Source organism: Elephantulus edwardii, unplaced genomic scaffold (genome assembly GCF_000299155.1).
Source record: "Elephantulus edwardii isolate Elephantulus edwardi_28Jun2011 unplaced genomic scaffold, EleEdw1.0 scaffold00050, whole genome shotgun sequence".
Taxonomy (NCBI): Eukaryota; Metazoa; Chordata; class Mammalia; order Macroscelidea; family Macroscelididae; genus Elephantulus; species Elephantulus edwardii.
Window position 1 is genome coordinate 2,173,437 of NW_006399800.1, and position 21,762 is coordinate 2,195,198.

General features: G+C 41.7%; 1 protein-coding gene across 1 annotated transcript in view; it reads right to left on the reverse strand.

The window, feature by feature from the left end:
• Positions 1–21,762, reverse strand: part of DIS3L (DIS3 mitotic control homolog (S. cerevisiae)-like) — a 33,936-nt gene that overhangs the window by 4,051 nt on the left and 8,123 nt on the right. The window contains exons 3-12 of the mRNA XM_006886637.1: positions 20,164–20,292; positions 18,803–18,938; positions 12,845–13,021; positions 11,556–11,634; positions 9,877–10,056; positions 7,830–7,999; positions 6,595–6,756; positions 3,594–3,841; positions 2,912–3,004; positions 573–1,106 (exon numbers count right to left, since the gene is read on the reverse strand). Of these exons, the coding sequence (XP_006886699.1) occupies positions 573–1,106; positions 2,912–3,004; positions 3,594–3,841; positions 6,595–6,756; positions 7,830–7,999; positions 9,877–10,056; positions 11,556–11,634; positions 12,845–13,021; positions 18,803–18,938; positions 20,164–20,292 (1,908 nt within the window). The remainder of the gene's footprint in view (positions 1–572; positions 1,107–2,911; positions 3,005–3,593; positions 3,842–6,594; positions 6,757–7,829; positions 8,000–9,876; positions 10,057–11,555; positions 11,635–12,844; positions 13,022–18,802; positions 18,939–20,163; positions 20,293–21,762) is intronic.

The window sequence follows — 21,762 nt, forward strand, 5'->3', positions numbered from 1 at the left end:
AAATGTAAGATTTTACTAAAAATTACAATGTTCTATATTGTTACCAGCTAAGAAAAAAAGGATAAGGCAAGAATGATGATGAATAGAGAAGGAACATATTATCTCATGATTTAAAGATTAATTATGGTGACATCAGAAGTTTTTATTACCATGGGGAGGGACACACAGCACAAACAACAGAGCAACAAGAAAGGAAAAGTTACTTACATAAAAAGGTATTTTAACTAGTACTTAATATTTGCCAACAAAAATAAATGAAGAGTGCCAGACAGTTTTCTATTCTGGCTGCTATAAGAACTACTGGTGTGTATATATATAACCAAATGGGCAGCATTTGCCCAAAAGCAAAGATGGGAAGATAAGGAGAGATGAGAGGGTAAGGAGAGGTAGGGAAGCTGAAGGATGGAAACAGGAAGGAAGGGTGGAAATGAGTGCTGACGTTGAGGGGAACAAAGTGGGAAATACTCTGTGTAAACTTTCACCTAATACACAAATGTGTTTTTTTAAAAAAAAGTCAACCTCAAGCGTACACGACGTCCTCCCATTGCCCTGGCCCTTCAAAAGAAGAATACCGTGTGTCTATGGAGAAGCCTTTCGCTTTGGCGCATTCCCGGAGTTCAGAAAAAAACTCTTGGTGTGGAGGCGGGTGTTGGCGCAACAGCGCCTGGTGCGGAAAGCTCTCCCAGATCTTCTTAGCCACCCAGTGGTTGGCCAGGATCATGCATTCTGCCACTGTCTCGTGGACTTCCAGGGGCTGCTTGGGGATGAGGTCGTGAATGTTCTTTTTTTCATCTAGCTGTACACGAACCTCCACCCCCTCAAGTTCCAGCGCCCCACAGAGGTCTCGTTTCGCTCGGACATGGCGAGCTATGTCAGTTAGTTTGCCAATTGCCCACACCAGCTCCTCCAGCTTGGCTTGTCTGGTCTTCTTATCCAAGTCTTTGAATTCTGGAATATCATCAGTAACACTGACGTTTCCATCCAGTAACTCCTGGGCTGCTTCATAGAATAATTTGTATGCTGATCGAATAATGGTTCTGCCATACCACACTTTCTTAATTTCATAGGTAGCTTTATCCAATTCCCACATGACGCTTACAGCATACCTACAAAACCAGAAATAATGACAGTATCATTATTCAGTTTCCCCACTTCTGAAGCAAGCAGAACTTGACCCTGGCTGCGGCTTGAAAGAAATGGCATTGTCACAAGTTTCTGGCCTAAAGTTTCAATTCAGCCACTCTACCACTAAATGAAAGGCGTTCTGGTGGCCTAGTGGCAGGAAGCTGTTCTGCAATACCAAAGGCACGCAGTTCAAATCCACCAACTGCTCCAGGAGGGAAGGACAGGTAGTCTCCTCCTTTGGTGGTTTGCTGCCTCTGAAAGCCCGCTAAAGGGTTAGTTATGGGTTGATTCCACCTCCACAGGTCACGACAACTACACTACAACTTAATAAAAATATATATTGAATTAAAACAATAAAGCCAGATTTTCTCCTGAGACCGCAATAAATAGGAAATGAGTGCACATGTGATGGTACAAGTCCTCCTTTTTGATTAGAAAAGATGGCCCAGGGCCAAGTCTGGCTCCTCCGTGAAGAGAGTGAAGCTTTCAGATCCTACAGAATGATGCTGAACCGTGATGTCAGCCTTATGGCAGGCTATCAGTGAGAAAATCTGTGAGGAAATAAATATTTTGCCACCAAATCACACAATTCGAAAATACATAGAAAAATGGGCAAAAAATATATACAGAAATGGCCCAAACACAGAAAAAACAACAATTATTTTCTCTAATAATTTGGATTACACAAATCAATTAGAAATCAAGAATTGAAAAAGGAAAATGGGCATGGAGCATGAAGTAGTTTACAGAAAAAAAATACTCCTGTACATTAAAAAAAAGCTTTTATTTACAGTAAAAAAGTGAATTAAATATATTTTAAGGTATTAATTTTTATCTTTGAATTGGCAAAGATAAATACATGTAACATAACATGTTGGCAAGATTATGGAGAAACTATACACCAGTCAGGAGAATATAGTTGCTGTGACCTCTATGGAGAATAATTTGATTGTATCTAAACACAATGTATGTTCCCTTTGGTAGAGCAATATTATTTCTAGGAATTTATTCATCAGGAAGATTGTATTTATAAAGTGTGAAACAACTTATGTTCCAAGTATTTCAGTACAGCTTTGTTTGTAACAGCAAAAGATTGGAAAGAATGCAAAATTTCCATAGATAAGTGGCTGTTATTAAGATGGAATGATCTCCAAATGCCTTAATGTAAAGTAATGCCTTGCTTTGTAAAGAAAGAAAACACATCCCTATTTGCTTCTGTGTGAATACACACACAAACACATAAATACATAGAAATAGGTAACTTAGAGAGAAAAAGCACAGGGAAGCTTTCACTAGATATTTTTTAAAGCCTGTGAATTTGGCATCATATGGTTTTACTCCTATTCAAAGTTAAACATGTTACTTTGTGGAGATTACAATCAATGTCATAAAACAATGTGTGTATACTAACTACTGAGTGATAAGCCAATTTGTTCTGTGCACTTTCATGCAAATCTCAGTTAAGAATGTAAAAAGATAAACACCAACTTTGACTACAGTAAATATACAAATAAAATAACTCCCTTAGTTCATGACCTTCATACCCAGGCCAGGGACTACATATGCACACACACATGTATGAGCATAAAGCCATATGTATTAGCTGGATTTAAATAAGAGTGCTGCAGGGGGTGTGGAGGACACAGGGCAAGAGAAGAGTGCCAGTGAGGGGAGCATAGCAAGAGCGTATCAGAGGAAGGGACGGAGGTCGGAAGCAAGGAGCATCAGGCACACAAGTTCTGAAGACAAGTAATAATTTTTTAAAACCCCCAGCAGACATACTCACCTATCAACGCCTCCCAACAGGGAACACAAATCAGCACTGAGGACGGCAGGCAGCATGTCATAGCGTCGATCTGCTAAGTAATAGGTGGTGGCCCTGTGAATGACACACAGGCTTGGATGTGACCTTCAGCCCAGGGAAGGAGAACTGCTGACTGCGAGGGCTGCCGTGAGGGGAACGGCCAAAGCTGCAGCCCCAATTCCCTGAGGCTGCTGCTTTTTCATAAAGTGCAGCAGACTGGGTAATAAAACTATTCCCATGCTCCCACTCTGCTAAATGATATTGCTTTGGGCTGGATATTCTTCCACTGACACAAAAAAGGAAAGAAAAATCTTTCTTCAGTGACATGAATTTTAGTTATGGAAGAAAAATTAAAGTGTAATGATCCAGTATTTATATAAGATCATACTTTATTTGCTGCTGCAAATACTTTAACCTACTGCAACTGAGTAGGGAAAACGTGGCAAAAGGTCACATTAGAAAAGGAGAGGTAAATTGATCAAAGTACTACTTCTCTAAAGGAAAAGGGGATATGGGCTTCTTTTCACCCTTGAAGGGAATCCTCAGAATTGTACAAATGTCAAATCTTTGATCTGACAACCTGAAACCAGCACAGTTACAATGTACGTTACACAGCCACATGCACTCAATCATAATGCTGCCTGCTGATTTCAAATAGCATTACCTTGTTCTAGCTTCAATGTCAATGTAAGAATTTGGTGCCACAAAGTGTGTCACATCTGCAATGTGGACCCCAAGTTCCAGGTTGCCATTCTTTAAGGTTCTGACTGAGACTGTGTCATCCACGTCTTCACAGCCTTTGGGGTCAATGCTGAACACGAGGTGGGTTTTCCTCAAGTCTTTACGTTCACTTTCCTCCTCAGGACTCACCTTCCAGGGATTTTCGGGTGTGTTCACCGGCATCTCACACATCTGTTCCAAAAGAGGTCAAATAATCAGTAATTCACACCCAGTAAATTTCTATAGACATCTACTTTTCCTAAGAGACCACACAGAAATTTCATTCAACCAATGTTCACTTCCCACCAGTATATACTAGGTGCCTAATACAGGTTAGCTATGGTGTTCAGCTCTGGAAGACCAAGTCAATAGGAAAGACACAGTCTGCTCTCCTTGAAAATCCTCACAGTCTAATAGGAAATGTTCTTCAACCTCTACCAGCCTTTTCAGTCATGGGGGCTGGAGTCAGAATGAACGGGTGGTTTATTAAGAGGACAGGGTATCATATTGTTCAACATGGCTTTCCTAGTCTCTAGCTTGGACTTTCACCATATGACTGGGAGGGAACTTGCAATAGGGTGTATATAAACTAATCATTATGGGATTGGTCAGCTTTTCTCATCCCATCAAGTTTGAATTGAGCAAGTTTATCGGCAAAGATGGGAATCTCACTACCAGCAGGGAAGAGGAAGCAGAGAGTGCAGTGCATGACCTCTGAGGAAAGAGATTTGTGTGCCAGCTGGACTAGGATCTACACAAGAATAGTGTCCTCAGCAGAGAACCACAGACGGACATGAAATAGAGCTGACTTGGGACTGCTACTCCATGGAGCCAAAGCTAGAGGGGCCTCTGTCCACGCTTGCTGGAGGACTGAGGAGGGATACCATAATTGGCAGGACTAAGGGAGCTTTGTAAATGAGGCTTAAGGTCAAAGGGCCTACAAGTCACTGGAGAAGGTGTCTGGACTAAGGAACTGCATCCTGTTGCCAACATGAACTGTTAACTTTTCTAATAAACCTCATAACCATGAGTGTGGTTCTGTGAGATCTGTGTGGCCATGGCAACAGACTTTGGACCCATTTGTAAAGCAGTCTGACTGACACTGGAAATAGAAGAAGGAGGTGTGGGTGCAAGGAGAACAAGTCTGAGATCCTAGAAACTGGTTTTGTACTGTGGATATTGCTGATGGGACTGCTTCCTTCTGGTAAAGTTAGAAGAGGTCATGCTCGGTTGTCCCATGCTGCCTGCATTCTTTGTACAGAGGACAATATCTTTTCTCATTTTCAGATTATCCCTTCTAAATGTAATTTAAATGTAGTTAAACTTTTTCATGCAAATCAAGCCTTGGGACGGGAGATGGGAATAAACAAACACCCTCCCTGTATGTCTCAAATATTAAAAGCTTACTGCTTAAAGATAATTTTTTATACTTTTTAAAAATTAGAGGTTTCTCCCATTTACATTGTTTCATATGATTATTCTCATACATTGTGTCTTATAAAAAATTAATCACCATTGATCTATGCCCATGATTCCCTTTTCAGATCCCCACTGATTCTTTCATAATTCCTACTCCCCCCCAACTTTGTGACCCAGAGATTTCCCCCCACCTACTTCCTAGCCTCCTTCCCTTCCCTCCTTGGACATTTATTCACATCTTACTAGTTACCTTTCTATTTTTACAATAATGGTCTTATACAGTATTTGTCCTTATGAGCAACTTAAAGATAATTTATACAGCATTAATGTAGGGCATTATCTCTCTCCAGTACTACCTTTTAAAACTATCAATTCACAGTTAAGTAGGTTAGAAAGAAATAGAACATTCTAGTCCCATGAAGTGTGATCCACATTTTATTTTATCCCAATATTTTCACTAAGAGCTGCCAAATAAGTCAACAAATAATTTTGAGAAACAAATGTTAAACATAAAAATTTAATCCTATAAAATATTCTCAAATATTTTACTATTATAGCTACTGTTCTGTCAAAGACAATAATAAAAATAAGAACACCCATCTACTCTTGACGGCCATGCAAATTGGCCCAATTTTTATGGAGAACAATCTGCCAATACATAACAAAAGCTATTTAAATTTTTTATGCCCCTTGACTTTGTAATCTCACTTTAATATTACATTCCAAGGAAATGATCAAAAGGAAGGGGCAGGGGAGAGCGATGCTTATAAAAATGTTTTAAATAGCATTCTTTATGATAGTAAAAAATTAAGCAGCACAAATGTCCAACAACTGAGGAATGCTTCGCAAACTAGGGTACATCAATATACAGTCATCTGCCACAATGATTAAAAATAAGTAGGCTCATGTCAATATTGAGAAATAATTTTACAAGAAAGCAGCAGAGTATAAGGCAGCACATGCACACCACAAAAACAGCTCTGGAAGAATAAACACAACTTATGAGGACTTTAAAAGATCATAAAGCATGCAAATAAACAATCTCCGTTTATGGAATTCTTGTGTCCTGTAAAGGTTACAAAATCTTTCATAATGAGCATGCTTTTTTCACCCCTGGGTCAGAGACGTATGGAACCCGGGAAGCTGCTGTCTGTGACCTTGTGCAAGGCCTTGGTTGAGTGATTCTCAGAGCAAGTGGAATGCAGTTGGGTCTGTAACTTGGTAGCCTCGCAGTTTCTGGGGATGGATATACACTGACTATAAGACTCTGACATACCATTTTTAAGCACAGTTGGAAATAAAAAAATTGAGTGTGAAGCTATGGGGAAACAATTTTGCTCTTGTCTTTAGTCTGGTCCAAATATAGAACAAAGAAAAGGGAGACTTTCTCCATTATCTGTGGCTCTAGACAGTGAATTATTACATCGTACAGAGACTTTTCTTAATGATGAAACCAACGATAACAACAAAACTAAAAGGAAAATGTACAAAATGTCACTGGACCAAAGGCCTCTGGGATATCTGACCTGAGCTTCTGAGAAAGGGATAACAGAAATACTGTTCTCCACAAGGATGGTTGCAATTTCCCCTTCCAGGTCTCCGATTTTTCCCAAGACTCGCACAAAATGTCCATTTGGATACAAAGATGTTGACTCCCAGGAATCAATGCGCACAATCACCCTGAAGTCCTACACATAGGAAAAAAAGTGAAATATAAATCTGGTGCCAGAGATAGATGAGCCAATTAGAAGACAAACTACATCTAGTTCCAAGAACAGTAGCTAATTTGCAAACAGGGTTTTTTTGTTTGTTTTGGGGTTCTTCTATTTTACTGAATTACCAGATGGTATGCAAATGCTTGGTCTAGTGCTTTGGATAGAGGTACCCCAGTTTCATATCAAGTAAGTAGGCTGGAAAGTTTCATTTTTTGTAGAAAGTCAACTGTAACAGATTCTAGTTGATATTTGCAACACAAGGGTATGATGCAATTGTGTACAGACCAAATCAAGTTTAAAATTAAAAGTCTCAATAGCTTTGTGTTTGGTTTTGTTTTTTGTTTTGTGGAGGATTACATTCTAATTTTTCTGAAGTCTTAAAATAACCATTTGGTAGGGAAGATGGTGCCAGTGTGAACTCCACTGCCCAAGAACTCCAGCACAGCAGAAAGCCTGTGGTTAGGCTTTGAGACATCGAGGTACATGGTGACCAGGTTACTATCTGGGGATGTTCTGCTTTAATGTTTCATTTACAACCTCCAAATATCAGGTGAAATAAACCTGGCAATGCCTACGCTCTATGCTGCAAGTAAAGGTTAATTCCTAACTTTGCTGTTTATGTCTTCTCTCTAGTGCTATATTCCTTTATGGATAATCGATTCTGTGAGGTACCACTATATCATCCCTACAGGGCAGAGTGATTGTATTTCTATATCACTTGCTGGAAGAAAGCTTGTTAGTGTTGGCAAAGTGTATCTATTGAAAGTTTCTGTGTTGGACAGCTGGATAATGTATGTTCTCTCTGGATGTCCTACACAGCTCTTTCTAGGACGGGTTCTCTCTGGCCTTCATTTATTAACCAAGGACTACTTAATAGATGGTTCTTATATATTTAGAATTTTTGGAAAAAAAACACAGTGTCTCAGAATGCCAGATGCCATCAATAATTTACCACTTCTTGTGCAAAGGAATTAACAGTGCTTCCTGGTGCTGCTCAAAATCTGGCACACAGGGTGTGGGGATAGCAGGAGAACCTCGTCAGCCACCTGGAGGGCCTCTGCTTGCTGAGTGCTGATCCGGATTTTGGGAATTCTGTAATCCCAAGGTGTGACTAGGATTTTCTGAGCATTTTTGCCCTGAGATTGGACCTCTTCTTTGGATGGAAAAGTCACCACATAATCCCGCCAGTTCTTCTGAAGGATGCCCACCACTCTGCCTTTGAGAAAACAAAACAAAACGTCAACTGTCACCAACCTGGACTTTGGCCAGTTAATGTCAAAATAAAGAAATGCAACATCTCCTTCCCCCCTCCCCCAAGTCCATTCATACAAGAAATACTTAAAGATATATCTCTGCCTTCTCAGGATTTTATTTTGGGGATGCTAAACTTCTTTATGATGGGCATCTTAAAAATAACATTGTCAGTATGTTCTTTCTTTTGTGAGGCCTGATTACACACATAGGACCCATCTGCTCCACTTTCTCTTTTGTTTGGACATATTAAGCTCAGGTTTAGGTGTTGGGAAAAGTCCAAGGATTTTATTCTTCTAAATTAGTGCCTTCCGCTATGCAATTTCAGTCTCTCCAGCACTTTCTCACCAATAAAGATCTTTAGTCCAAAATCAAACACAGAGAAGTATACCAATCCTAAGTCTGATATGCAATGTTTCTAACAATCACTGATTTACATCATGAAAGACAAACTGCAATCATTAAAATGTGCTATCTTTTTGCTTTTCCTTCCACAAGTATATGAGCCCCTACCAAGGACAAGGCTCTGGTCTAGGTTCAGAGAACAGCAGTAACTAAATAAAACCCCTGGATGCTGGGGGTTCACATTCTAGACTGGGTGTCAGTGGGGAAGCAAACAGACAACAAAAAAGAAATCCATGTGAGGTGGTGATAATTGCTTAGACAGATAGAAAGCAGGGTGAGGTGGGGGTTCAGAAGCGGCACTGCTTTAAATAAAGTGACATTTAAGCAGAGACTTAACTGAAGTGAGGAAAAGTGCTGTGAGGACATTTATGAGTGGATCAAGGTGACTGAAGAAAAAGCCAGGAAGCCAGGGGGCTGCCCAAGCTCAGACTTGTAGGCCGTGGACCTGAAGGCCGTGGAAAGGACTCTGATGCTCTCTGAGAGAAACAGGAGGCAGCCATGGGAGCCTTTTGAGCAGAGGCACAATAGGACCTACCTTATCTTAAAAAAGACCCCTGTGGCTTCAACTATATGATAACAAGGGTAGGAGCTGAGTGAGCTGGAATAACTCAGCTGAGTGGTATGAGCTGACTAAACAGAACAGTTGAGGTAATGTGGGAAGTAGATGACTTTGGGCCACAAATGAAAGCTAGAGCTGACAGGATTTGTTTATTTGTACAAGAAAAAGAAAAGTTAAGGGTAATTCCAAGGTCTCTGGCTTGACTAACTGTAAAATGAACTTGCTATTCTTGGCTTACTGGTAAGGAGCTGTGCTGCCAACCCAAAGGCAAGTGGTTCAAATCCACCAGCTACTCCGTGGGAGAAAAATATAGGCAGTCTTTCCTGGGAGATTTAATGCCTCTGTAAACCTGCTAGAGGGTCAGCTATGAGTCGGTTCTGACTTGACAATACATATTTGGTGAAAACTGGGAAGAGATGTCAGGGGTAGAACTGGAAGTATGTTGTTAGGCATGTTAAGCTTAAGCTTTCCACTAGCCATTCAGGGAATGACACCAATAGACTGGAGGCTGGGGAAGGGATCTGGGCAGGAGATGTCAAGTCTAGGCCAGAATAAAATTGCTTAGAGAGAGAGCAGGGATTAAGGGATTCAGCAGTTCCAAGGGAGAAAGACGAGCAATTTCCTTCCATGCAATTTACAGCCTTGAAATTCTGCTGGAGGGTCAGCTGTGACCTCAAGTCATTTGACTTGACGGTAATGACTTTGATCACAGCATATGTAAGTAATGATGATAATAAAATAATCTGGCAGAGAGAGAAACAGATAATGTAGGAGAGCCAATGTCATATTAATAACTATAGTGTTCCTGGGTTGTGAAAGAGAAAAATGCAAACTCCATGGGCAAATCAGGCAACCGGCTGAGGTTGCAGCGGTCTTACCTGTGGGCATGGGCTCACTCGGGGACTCGCCCGAGGCCTTGTCCTCGCTGTCATTCTCGCACAGGGCGGCCGTCCTGCCTTTCCATTCATTCTTAGGGAGCAGCTCCACAGCTACCACGTCGCCATGAATGGAGCGGTTTCGCGCCTTCATCCCGTGGATTAGGATGTCACTGGCTAAATCTGCGTTTGGGGCAGCACAGAGAAAACTCATCAAGACTTAAGAGGGACGCCACACCAGTGAGGTCATCCGAACACAATAGGAATCAGCATTCCCACAAATATAAGTGTCTTCCTTGGGGTGGGGGGGGTCAGACTTCCTTTGCTCGGAGGGTGTGAGCTGCAGAGACGCTGCCACCCTCAGTCATCCTCTAGGGAGGGTATCAGTTCCCTGCACTGAACTGTGTAAGCCAACACTGGTGTTCTGTGAAACTCCTTCAGGAGCTCACACAGCCAAAGGAGTGCTCGGTGGGCTGATGGACTCGGGGAACTGAAGGACTGACAGGGGTCATTCTGTAGACACAAGCCCACAGAAAGCACTAGTTCTCCTTCTCCTTCGACTCAGTCATGCTTCTGTGACGCCCACTTTTCTTTCTTTTCACTCTGCCAATGCAGTGATAAGAAGTGGAACCTATTCGGATACAATTTATCTATACCCATTTCCATTTTTATGACTTATTTTACGATTTCAATAAGGCAATAGAGCACACTGAGGCAGCGCCAGGTAATGACTTAAAGGCAGACTCTGGATGGAGCCAGCCTGTCTCAGCTCAAAGCTCAGGTCTGTCCCGATTCAGGGGGTGGCAGTGGGTAGATAAGGAATTGCACTGCCAACTCAAAGGCAGGTGGTTCAAAGCCACCAGCTGCTCCTCAGGAGAAAAACGAGCAGCTTCGTCCTGTGTGATTTACAGCCACTGGAGGGTCAGCTACCAGTCAGTTCTGACTTGACAGGTTTTTTGAGTCATTTTAAAAAGTAGAAAACAGTAACAATAATATAGACATACCTCAGAGATGTGGCTTGTCTGGTTCTACACCACCACCATCAAATGAGTTACACCAATTTTGTGTTTGTTTCCATTATGTATAAAACATTTGGAGAGTAGCCTACTAAGTGTGCAACATTGTTGTCATGTGCCTGCAACTCACAGCAACCCTATGTACAATAGACCTAAACCTTGCTTTGAAATATTGTGACAAGTACCAAAATATGACCTAGAAACACAAAGTGAGCACAACGCTGTTAGAAAAATGGTGCCAAGAGACCTGCTTGATGCAGGGAGGCCAGACACCTTCAATTTATTTAAAAAAAAAGTAAAATCTGCAATGTACAATAAAAGTGAAGTGCATTAAAATAAGGCCTGCCTGCATTATGTAAGTTAAGTGGTTAGAAAATTACCTGATCTATAGTGCTCAATGCAACACTGCACAAGGTTCAGAGATCAGCTCTTCACAGGGTTGCTATGAGTTGTAGTTGACTCATTGGTACTTGACAACACTACTATAATGCAAAAGGTTATTTCCAACAATATCAGAAATTACAAAAAGCAAAGAAAAACAAAAGCAAGCCAAGCCAACAGCCCCTGATCCCACCTACACATTGTCCATGAGACTGTGTGTCATGTCACACTGTCTTGCTCATGTGTTACCAGAAGAATAAAACTGACAGAATGTTAATACTGAACCTGAATCTTTAGTGCTGGCTCCTTGAAGCCGAACAAACGCTTCCATCTGTGCTCTGTGTTTGTTGACATTCAGAATTCCCTAAAACCAATAAAAGACAATTTTTCAGTCTGTTTTACCTCTTAAAAAAAGTCCAGTTAAGGGAGCTCTGGTGGCCTAGTGACAAGAAGCTGCACTGCAATCCCGAAGGTGCATGGTTTGAATCCACCAGAAGCTCCGCTGGAGGAGGGACAATTTCCTCCTGTACCAATTGGATCTGACTCAACGGTACACAACAAAGGGGAAAAAAAAAGTTTAGATGGGACCTGCCATCTAAGGTGCAAAAAGGTCCAGTTAAAAAATTTATATGAAAATATTCCCATAATATCCTTACAAGATGGTGACCTCTTTCTTTAGGAATAATACTCAACACAAAGTTTTCTTTTCTCCAGAGAAAATACTCACTCTTGACACTTCTCTGGCTTGGCCCTACACCAAGGGCTCAAAGTACCCATGACTCACCTTCCTTAAGCGATGAGTGATCTTTAAAAATCGTCCTCCTCAAAATATTCTCCCAGGTCTGCTGTAAACTTTATTACCAGGCTTTAAGTTTGCCTCACTAGGCATCCTCATTTAAAATACCCAGACTCTAGGGAGAGACTTGAGTGTGGTAGTTCTTAAACAGCCTGCATATAAAAATCACCCGCGATGCTTGTTAAAAATGTAAAGGCCACAATAAAGGAGTTCAATATCTGGACTGTGGCAGTGGTTACACATCAATCTACACAGGTCACAAAACTATCTATCACCCACCCGCATGACACCCCTGCACATAAAATTGTGGGCATCTGAGAAATAACGTCCTCAGATTCCTCCACACAGTCCTGACAACACCCGGGCTTTGGGTTCTGGGGCAGGGGGTGAATTTGAAGGGTCCCTTGAAAGAGGTGGGGAAATGTCCACGGGGTGAAGAAGTCAAATTTCACAATCTTACAAAAAAATATAGACCTTGATTAAAAATACACATCTCTTTCCTCATGACAAGAAGTGTTCATGAGACTGCTTCCATCCTGCTCTTCTGCACTGCTCAACGGGTAACACAACTCAGAAGTGTCCTTCTAGAGCAGCCTCAAACGGAACAACCAGCCTCTCCACAGACAGGCTCCCCATCACCTTAAAGCACAGCAGCCTGGCTCGCCGGCAGGTGTCATGATGAGGCCCATCTTGCCTCGGACACTGGAGGCTTGGGGGAGGTGAGTAAGGAGAATGCACATGGCTGGCTCCCACACCGATGCTTTACAGCCACTCTCACCTGGACATAGCGTCCGGATTTGATCCCAGCCTCTAACACTTCCAGGGGATGATGCTCTGGATACTCCTTCCCGTGACTCTCCTGACTTTCGTTTTCTCTCTCCCGTCGAGACTGAAGAATCGAATCGTAGAGCTCATGGGCAGCCTTTAAGTCAGGCCAAAAATTGTCCAGGTAATTCTGCATTTAATAAAGGAATAAGAGAAGCACAGACAAGAAGACAGTAAGTTGGCATTATAGTTGTTGTTATGTGCCGTGGAGTTGCTCGTGACTCATAGCGACCCTATGTATAATAGCCTTGAATTCTGCTCTACCCTGTGCCAACTTTACTATTTCTGACACACCTATCCCTCATTACCCTAGTCACTGAATCAATCCATTTCATTGATGGTCTTCCTCTCTTTCTCTGTCCCTCCACCCTTCCAAGCATGATATCCCGCTCCAAGGACTGGTCCCTCCTTGCAACACACCCAAAGTATGTCAGACGAAGCCCCAGAATCCTTGCTTCCAAGGAGTAGCCTAGTTTCATCCTCTCCAGGATATTCAACACTCTTCTCCAGCACCACAGCGCAAAAGCATCAATTCTCTTTCTATTATCCCTAGTCATTGTACAGTTCTCTGACTCTTAGCAAGCAATTGTGAAGACAATGGCCTGTATCAGGCGCACCTTAGTCCCCAGACTGACATTGCTGCTCTTCAGTACTCTGGAGAGGTCTCTGACAGCAGACTTCCCAATGCAATTTGTCTTTTTATTTCCTGGCTCCTGATACCAAGACTATTGACTGTGGAGTCAAGTACTCTAAAGCTGTTAACAATCTCAATCTCTTCACCATCTATCTATCATAATGCTTCCAAACAGCCCAGTGGTGAGAATCTTTGTTTTCTTGACATTGAGCTTCAATCCATAGTATTACAAAAAACCTCTTCACCAGGAACTGCTGGCATGCTATTCTGAGGAGGTGTTATATGAGCATTACCCTCCCAAGTTTCACACTACAGCTCATTTATCATCAGAGCCCTGCCAAGTGGGCCACACGAGGCTGTCTCCCCAAAGAATGCTGCCACATCCCGAGTTACTTCACAGCTTCAAAGGCCGACAGGGATTGAGGATGAAAAGCTCCTAATCATTCTTATCTTTCCCCCCTTCTTCTTTTCATTTGGAAACATTTAATATTTCTAAGAAATTGAAATAAGCAGGCGAAAAGGGCAAGAGTGACGTGTGTGGGCAAGTCTCTCACCCCATCCCACTGGCAAGGTCAGGTGAGCAGCGAGGGATGGGGGACAGGAGAGGTGCTCCTACTCACTGGGGCTGGGCTTCCCTCTCCCTAAGCTCCCAGGGGACTGCAACTTCCTTTATGATTATCCCTTGAACTGGTGACACATGCAGATGAAACAATGTTGCCCTTGGTGTGTTGGCTGGTTTGGAACAACTTTGAATGAATGACTGTATGACACAATGTAAACAAAAGATTATATAAAACATAATGTTTATGAATCAAGCACAATATAGATGACTTATTTGAAAAATCAATTTTATTTTTTTTTTAAATCATTGCTGGTGGGAATGTAAAATGGTACAGCTACTAAGGAAAGCGGTCTGGCGCTTTTTAAAAAAGGTAGAAAAAGAAATATCATTTTACCAAGCAATTCCACTACTGGAAATATACCCTACAGAAACCAGAGCCATGACTCAAAACAGATGTATGCAAATCCACATTTATTGCTGCATTATTCACAATAGGAAAGAGATGGAAGCAACCCAACTGCTCATCACCAAACAAATGGATAGAAAAACTGTGGTAAGTTCACACAATGGAATATTACACAGCACTGAGAAACAGTGAACTTGTAAAACATTACACAACATGGGTAAACCTGGAAGACATGCTGAGTGAAATATCACAGTCACAAAAGCACAAATACTACATAATACCTCTGTTATAAAATACAGCATACATAAGGAGTTGGAGGAGAACAGGAAAAGAGTGGATAGATAGTGAGCACTGCACTGGAAGAGATGAGGGGCAGGGCTGTCCGAAGGGAATGTATGATTGGGTGCAATGTGTGTGTGACTGTCAAAAGTCTGGAACAAGAGATGCATCACAAAAAGGCCTGGGGAAGGGGAAGGAGGAAAATGTGCAATAATGAATCAATGGATGAATGAAAACCCAACCTCTCTATTTGTTAAAATTACAATTAAAAAAATTAATATAAAAATAGAACAGAGGGTTACTATGACGTGGGTTTGATTCAATTGCAGGGGGTTTAGTTTTGTAGAAAAGGTCTGATAATGTAGGTAAGACTTAAACAGAAGCCTCTTTCTAGCTATCCTGTGAGTGACTTTTGTTCCTTAGCATATTTAGACAGTTATTAAGGAGAGAATGGCACAGTAATAAAGGAAATGTGTGGAAGAGAATATGAAGAAGATGGATGGAGACAGTGAAGGAATAGGGAGAGTACAGGGAGATTTTGGTAAAACAAGGTAAATAATAGCACTGTACTGTTCTAAGATGAAGTATATATAAGTGATTGAATGAAAACCAATTAAAAACAAAACAAGCAAAAAATAAGCATCTTTGAAACAAGTGGCTAGGCCTTTTCCAATTCCAACATTATTGAATATTACTGAACCTCTTGTTAGATGTCTTTCAGAGAGGCCCTGGATAAATGTCAAGGCAACTGCCTACAAGTGGCTGGTACGGTGGCATTGGCAAAAATAGACAGTTGCAATTTAGACCTTCTACCTCTCGGGAAAGTACAGCCAGAGTGCTCCATGGAGGCAAATATGACACAGCCTTGTCTCACACACTTTGCACATGTCGCCAGGAGAGGCTATTTCTTGGAGAGGGACATTATGCTTGGAAAGCTGGAGGAATAGTGAAGGAGAGAGACCCTCACCCAGGTGGACTGACACAGTGACAGCAGCGATGGGCTCGAGTTGTCAGAAATTGTGAGATGGCACAGGATAGGACAGGGTTCAGATCTGTTGTTCATAGGGTCTCTATGAGTTGTGCTTGACTCAATGGCACCTAAAAACAGCACAACACAACTCCTCCCATGTACAGAGAAACATTCCTTCAAATGATTGATTCTCAGTGAATGTGACAAAACTTTATATGTGATTTCTAAGTCAATTTTAAGTCTAAGGTAGATTCTAGAATATTCTAGAATGTTACCTTATTTTCCTTTCCTAGTCTTTCCAGAATTTCTGTTTGCACTAAAGTCAGTAACCCACTAATAAACATCCAGATACTATCATTCTGAACCACTTCTTCAAGGCAGATCCACTGTCTTTACTCTCCTCCATATAATTTCAGGTTCCCACAGAAAATTCTGGGCTCCCCTTTCAGCTGAACTCGTGACATCTCTCTTTTCCCTTTCTTCCTGCAATCATTCACCTCCATGAAGCCCTTGGTCACACAGTTTGCTTGGGAAATGCGGTACAAAAATAAAACTGTACCACACTACTAGACTACAAAGAAAAGTAATTTTCACAGAAAGTAGAAAAATGTAATTTTAGTCAACTGTCCTCTGTAGGAACAAGACATGATGTATTGCCACAGAAAAAACAAGTGACACTGCCATTAATATCCAGCGCCCCTGGAATTCTCTGGCATGCCGGAGCACTTTTTTATAGCAGGGCCAAGAAAATTCTATTGGCAAATCTTTAGCAATACATGCACCTGGGAACTCTTAGAGAATCTACAATTCAAAATCCAACTAGGCTTTCTAAAAACTGACAGGGGTAATGGAGGCCTTCATTCTAGTTTCTGCATCAAAAAGGGGTGGGGGGGAATCAACCAATGGAACTTGCCTGACCCACTGGGCAGACAGCAGAGACAAGGAACCTGTTGAGAGATAAACAGCTGTCCTGTTCTCCCCGATGATAACCAAGAGATGGGAAGAGCTGTAATGCCAAGAGAAGCTAAAGAAGCTGTCACTGATAATGTCACCTCTGTCCGTGATCTGTACACCAAGCTGATCCAACAGCTTCACATAAATAACAGCACATCCCATACCCTTCACTGACCTCTATTAGCTCCTCTATTCTTACAAATGAGACTTTAAAAAAAATTTTGGTGGAGGTTATGTGTTCAGAAAACTAATGTGGAAGGCTGTGGAGCACGGGAAGGGTCACAGCTTTGTGGCCAGGCAGCCTGGCTTCTTCAGCTCTTCCAATGTACAGCTGTATGACCTTAAGCAAGTTGCTTAGTTTTTCTGTGCTCCAGTTTCTTTATTTTTTAAAAAAAAGGAGATAAAAAACTACCTCATCATTGTTGTCATTAGGTGCCGTCGACTCGGTGATGAAATAGTAAATGGAAGATTTTTTCAAACAGTGTCTGGCATAAAGTAATCATTTAAGATGAAGGTACACCCCGTTCTAGCGAGCTTTGCTTTAATGCTCTTCACAAACATTGTATTTTTTATGAATCAATGGTTTGTTGAAACCCTAAGTCAAACAGGTCATTGTTCCAACAGCATGTGCTTACTTTGTGTCTCAGTGTCACATTCCTGTGATTCTCACAGTATTTCGTACTTCTTCAGAAAGCTATCGCACATGTAGGGAGCGCTGGTGGTGCAGTCTGTAGAGCGTTGTACTGCTAGCCCAAAGGCAGCGCCACTCTGGTGGTTCAAACCCCCCAGCGGCTCCTTGAGGGGAAAAAGAGCACTCTCCTCCCATGCAATTTATAGCTTCAGAAAACTGCTGGAAGGGCAGCTATGGGTTGGTTCTGACTTGACAACAAAGTGTTTTTGATGTGATTACACATCTAATAGACAATGCAGATAGAACTTTTATATGCACTGTTGTTATTTACCACTGAACTGGAACCAACCCATAACTGACCCTCCAGCAGGTTTTCAGAGGCAGTTAATTGCATACGAGGAGCTTTCCCATCACCCTCCCCCAGAGCAGCTGGTGGACTCAAACTTGCGTGCCTTCGGGATTGTAGTGCAGCTTCTTGCCACTAGGCTACCAAAGAAACCGAAACATTTATGATTCACTTTAGTGTGGTCCTTGTTTTATTGTGGTGGTCTGGAGGCATATCTGCAGCATCTCTGAGGTATGCCTGAAAGGGGCTTTTCTGCTGTTGGGTCGGTCCTATCAAGTTGGAACACAATTGTGGCTGATCCTCTAGTGGGTTTTCAGAGGCAGAAATCTGTATGGGAGGAGACTGCCCACCTCCCTCCTGCAGAGCACCTGGTGGGTTTGAACCTCCTGTCTTTGGGTTGGCAGCACATACCTAAACCACCTAAGTAGCACTTTTAGATGGAATCATTAAAAAACCTGTCATTCTGTAGGTCAAAGGCAAGAGAAAATTGGCAATTGCATCTGATTCAACCTATTATCATTATTACTAGTACTGCTATTATGAATAATTAACATGAGTTTACAGTCAGCAGGGGCTTGTAGGGATCTCGGATGTGGTGCACCTTGTAATCACAAAGATCCTATCTGAAATTTGCTAAAGCTAATTTGCTAATTAATTAGCTGGAGGGAAATGAAGACAGAACTTTTTTTTTAATTGAAGCATAAGGCTTATTCTGAGCAGTTACTCTTTATGCATATAGGAAGACCATGCTTATTTAAAAAAATAAAAAAGCAAATAGATTAAAGTAGGACAGTTACAATGAGGTTTAAAAGGAATGAGAAGAAGAGAAGATCAACTACCGGCCAAACTTAACATTATTGATTGAACCCTGACCTCTTCTCTTTTACTGAGATCAAATGATAATCAGATCACAGGGTGGTCTCTGGCCTGGCTACAAAAAAATTGGTTCTGTGAGAATGAAAAAAAAAAGGAAATCTTAGAGTTAGAAAAGAAATAGCATTTCTCAATGTTCTACATTTTTTATCTTCTTTTTCTGGTTTTTGCCTAGGAGTCTGGAGCCTTACGTGAATTCCTGAGGACATGGACACACACGCGCACTCAATCTTACACATGCAACATTTGTTAATACCTTGAACGAAATCACAAACACTCCTTCTGTCTCACTTCCATACAGGTGAATTGCCTCTTCATCTTCTGTCACCATAACAATGGGCATCCTATCCTGGCAGTGGTGGTAGTACCAAACGGCTGCATTGTATATGCTCCTAGAAAAGCAAAGGACATGTGAGCCCACCTAAGGAGGTGAGAATTTCACACCCACCTTTTAGTCCACTAACTTGTGGTCTCTATCGAGAAGCAGTCATTCATCTAACCAATGACTTCCTGAGCAACCCTTATAAATACACTCTGGCCTGAGTCCTTGGAGGATACAAAGGTAAGTCAGAAAGTGTTTGCTAACACTTCTTTCCGATCTGCCCACCAACTACTATTATTTCTTCATGTGGCCTAGAAGCCACAAGGCTCTGCCATCTTTTAGGGTCCTGTAATTGGAGGGGGCTGAGCCATACAACGCCATAGGGATGACAGCTAAGTCACATAATGCTGAAAAAGAGAAGTGTTTGGCTGAGAGAAAAACTAGGCTACAAGCACCTGAGAAGAAGACCCTCGATGATTTGGACTGATTCGGGACTGGGGTTATAGGGGTAGGTGTGTCAGAGACAGTGAAATTGGCTCAAGGCGGAGCAGGCTTCAGAGCTGTTGTATTTAGGGTCACTATGAGTCACAAGAGACTTGATGGCACACAATAACAACAACAAGAAGCACCTGAAGCTTATGATTCAAAGAAAGTCTAAATTTTTTTAAAAAATAAACTAGAAAGTAGAGTGTAGGTCTGGAGCCCTATGTGCAAGACGAGATTGTTTTCCTGGAACTGTATAAATGTGGGCAGGTCAATTTCTGCAGGCATCTGTTTCCTTTTCTGCAAGTTAAGCATGGTCTCTTCTAGTTCTGTGTTTTAATGCAGCCAGCTTTTACTGGGTACTCACTGTGAGTACTTAGAGTGATCACTCCGTGTACTCACAGGGGGACCCTATTTGGAGAAAGCTGATTTTCCCTCTCTGCTACCGTGCTCTGTGGAAAGCTGGAGACCACAGCTAAGGGCTCAGGGGTAGATCAGTGCTTATTTTCCCTCAGAGAACTGAAATATTTAATGACTACTATAGATAAAGAATTACAATGGAAAAGAAAATGATGTGACTGGGGTGTTTTTGGATATGGCGTTTTAAAGCTTTTGTCCTCTCAGAAGATTATCAGACACCACTGGTGTATAGAAGCTCGGTCTAAAGTCCACGGCCTGCCTGTGACTTTAGCTGTCTGTAGTGGACAGCTCATCCCACCCCTGGGCCCACCGCGTGGAGTTAACTAAGGAGGTAATAGTCCAGTGCCTGAGACAACAACTATGGGGAAGCTCACAGCGATTCAGCACCATACCTGGTCTGCCACTTGTCCATGGATTCCCCTCTTTCCCGCGGAAGATAACAGGACTGCTGAAATTCGTTAGCGAAGAGAATGCAATCATGGCGCGCATCCTTCAGAAGGTTTCGCAATTTGTTATACTGTCTGTGACACAAAGGAGGAAGATAAATCTAACAGAGCAGGTACTTATATCTTACTAAGACTCAAAGAAAAAAGAAGAGGAATTTTCAAGAAAAAGATTGATTCTCGAAAACCTGAGAAATATTTGTTGTCATAAACAGTAGGCTGGGCCTCAGTGCACCCAGTCTCCTTCTTATGGCTCTTAGTTTGCTGTGTCTCAATTTAGTCTGTTCTTTGGCTTGTCCTCATTAATTAGCTGGTGGATCAATCAAACCCGTTTCTCCTCTTTACCCTTCTGGCCACTTTTTAATTTGATTATCCCACCCCACCACACACCCTTCTCAAACACTAATTAAACAGACGCAAGCAGAGAGGTTAGGTTTTTTGTACTCCACTTTGTTCCAGAAATGGCATCAGCAAATTTCACTTTTTTACAGCCCTAGGAAAGGACCTGCAAGGTCAATACATTTGGAGGTTTATCTGTGAACTTTCTTCATGTGGCCACCACGCTGTCACAAGTGAAGATCAGCTTCACCTGCTATGTCTAACAATGTTTTCAGGTTCTCCATCAGAAAATGGTTCAAACAAGGCTAAGGCAAAGTTAAAAGCACCAGTCCTGGGCATTGACCATCAAATTAGAGTAATGACAATCCTTTCCAGTTGTTAAGGAGAAAAAAAAAAATCACTTAAGAAAGGCCTTCTCAATTTTAAGTTTCACTCTCATAGATTTTCCTTAGATTGTTAACGTGTGCCTCCATTTGTCAGCTACCTATCAGCCAGATAAGATAAATGAGCAAATGGCCCAAGAATATTAATGGGGTAAGCAGAAAACAAACTCTGAGCGTGACAGTTGGGCTTTCTTGGAGACGTGTGGGTTTGTGGTTATAATTTAACAGAGCATACATGCAATATAGTCATATTTTTTATGAGTGATGGTTTGTAGTGCATAAGATGGAATTAAAAATGTGGATATCCTGCATGGGATCAGCAAGGTGCATCATGGTGCGCTGGGTAATTTGACCTGCATAAGAGGAGAATGCTGGTGGTAGATTATCAAGTACCATACATTCCAGGTTTACCCTAATTTCCCTTTACTGGCTTAGGTGTTTTCCAAATCTCCATCATTCAGGCATTGTTAAATAATTCCTTAGGGGGAAATCTTTTTGAGAAAGCCAAATTTCTTTTTTCCAAATGGAATTTTTAATATATTTTCCAGATATTTTTATCTATAGATGCAACACCCGTCCCCCTGCTAACATACTCTCTAGGGATAAGAGGGGATGCCCTGCAACCAACCAGTGGGCTGCCGTACACAGATAGAAGTGATTTCCAGATCAAATGCTGTTTCTTTAGCTGGATTCTGAAGGGCCCTGGTGGGGTCTGCAGACTTATCCTCAGAGGTTCCTGAGTATTAAACCAGAATTTTTTTCTTCTTCTTTTTTTAATTTTTAAGCTTTAAGCTTTATTTTTTTAAAAAATAATTTTAATGAGCAT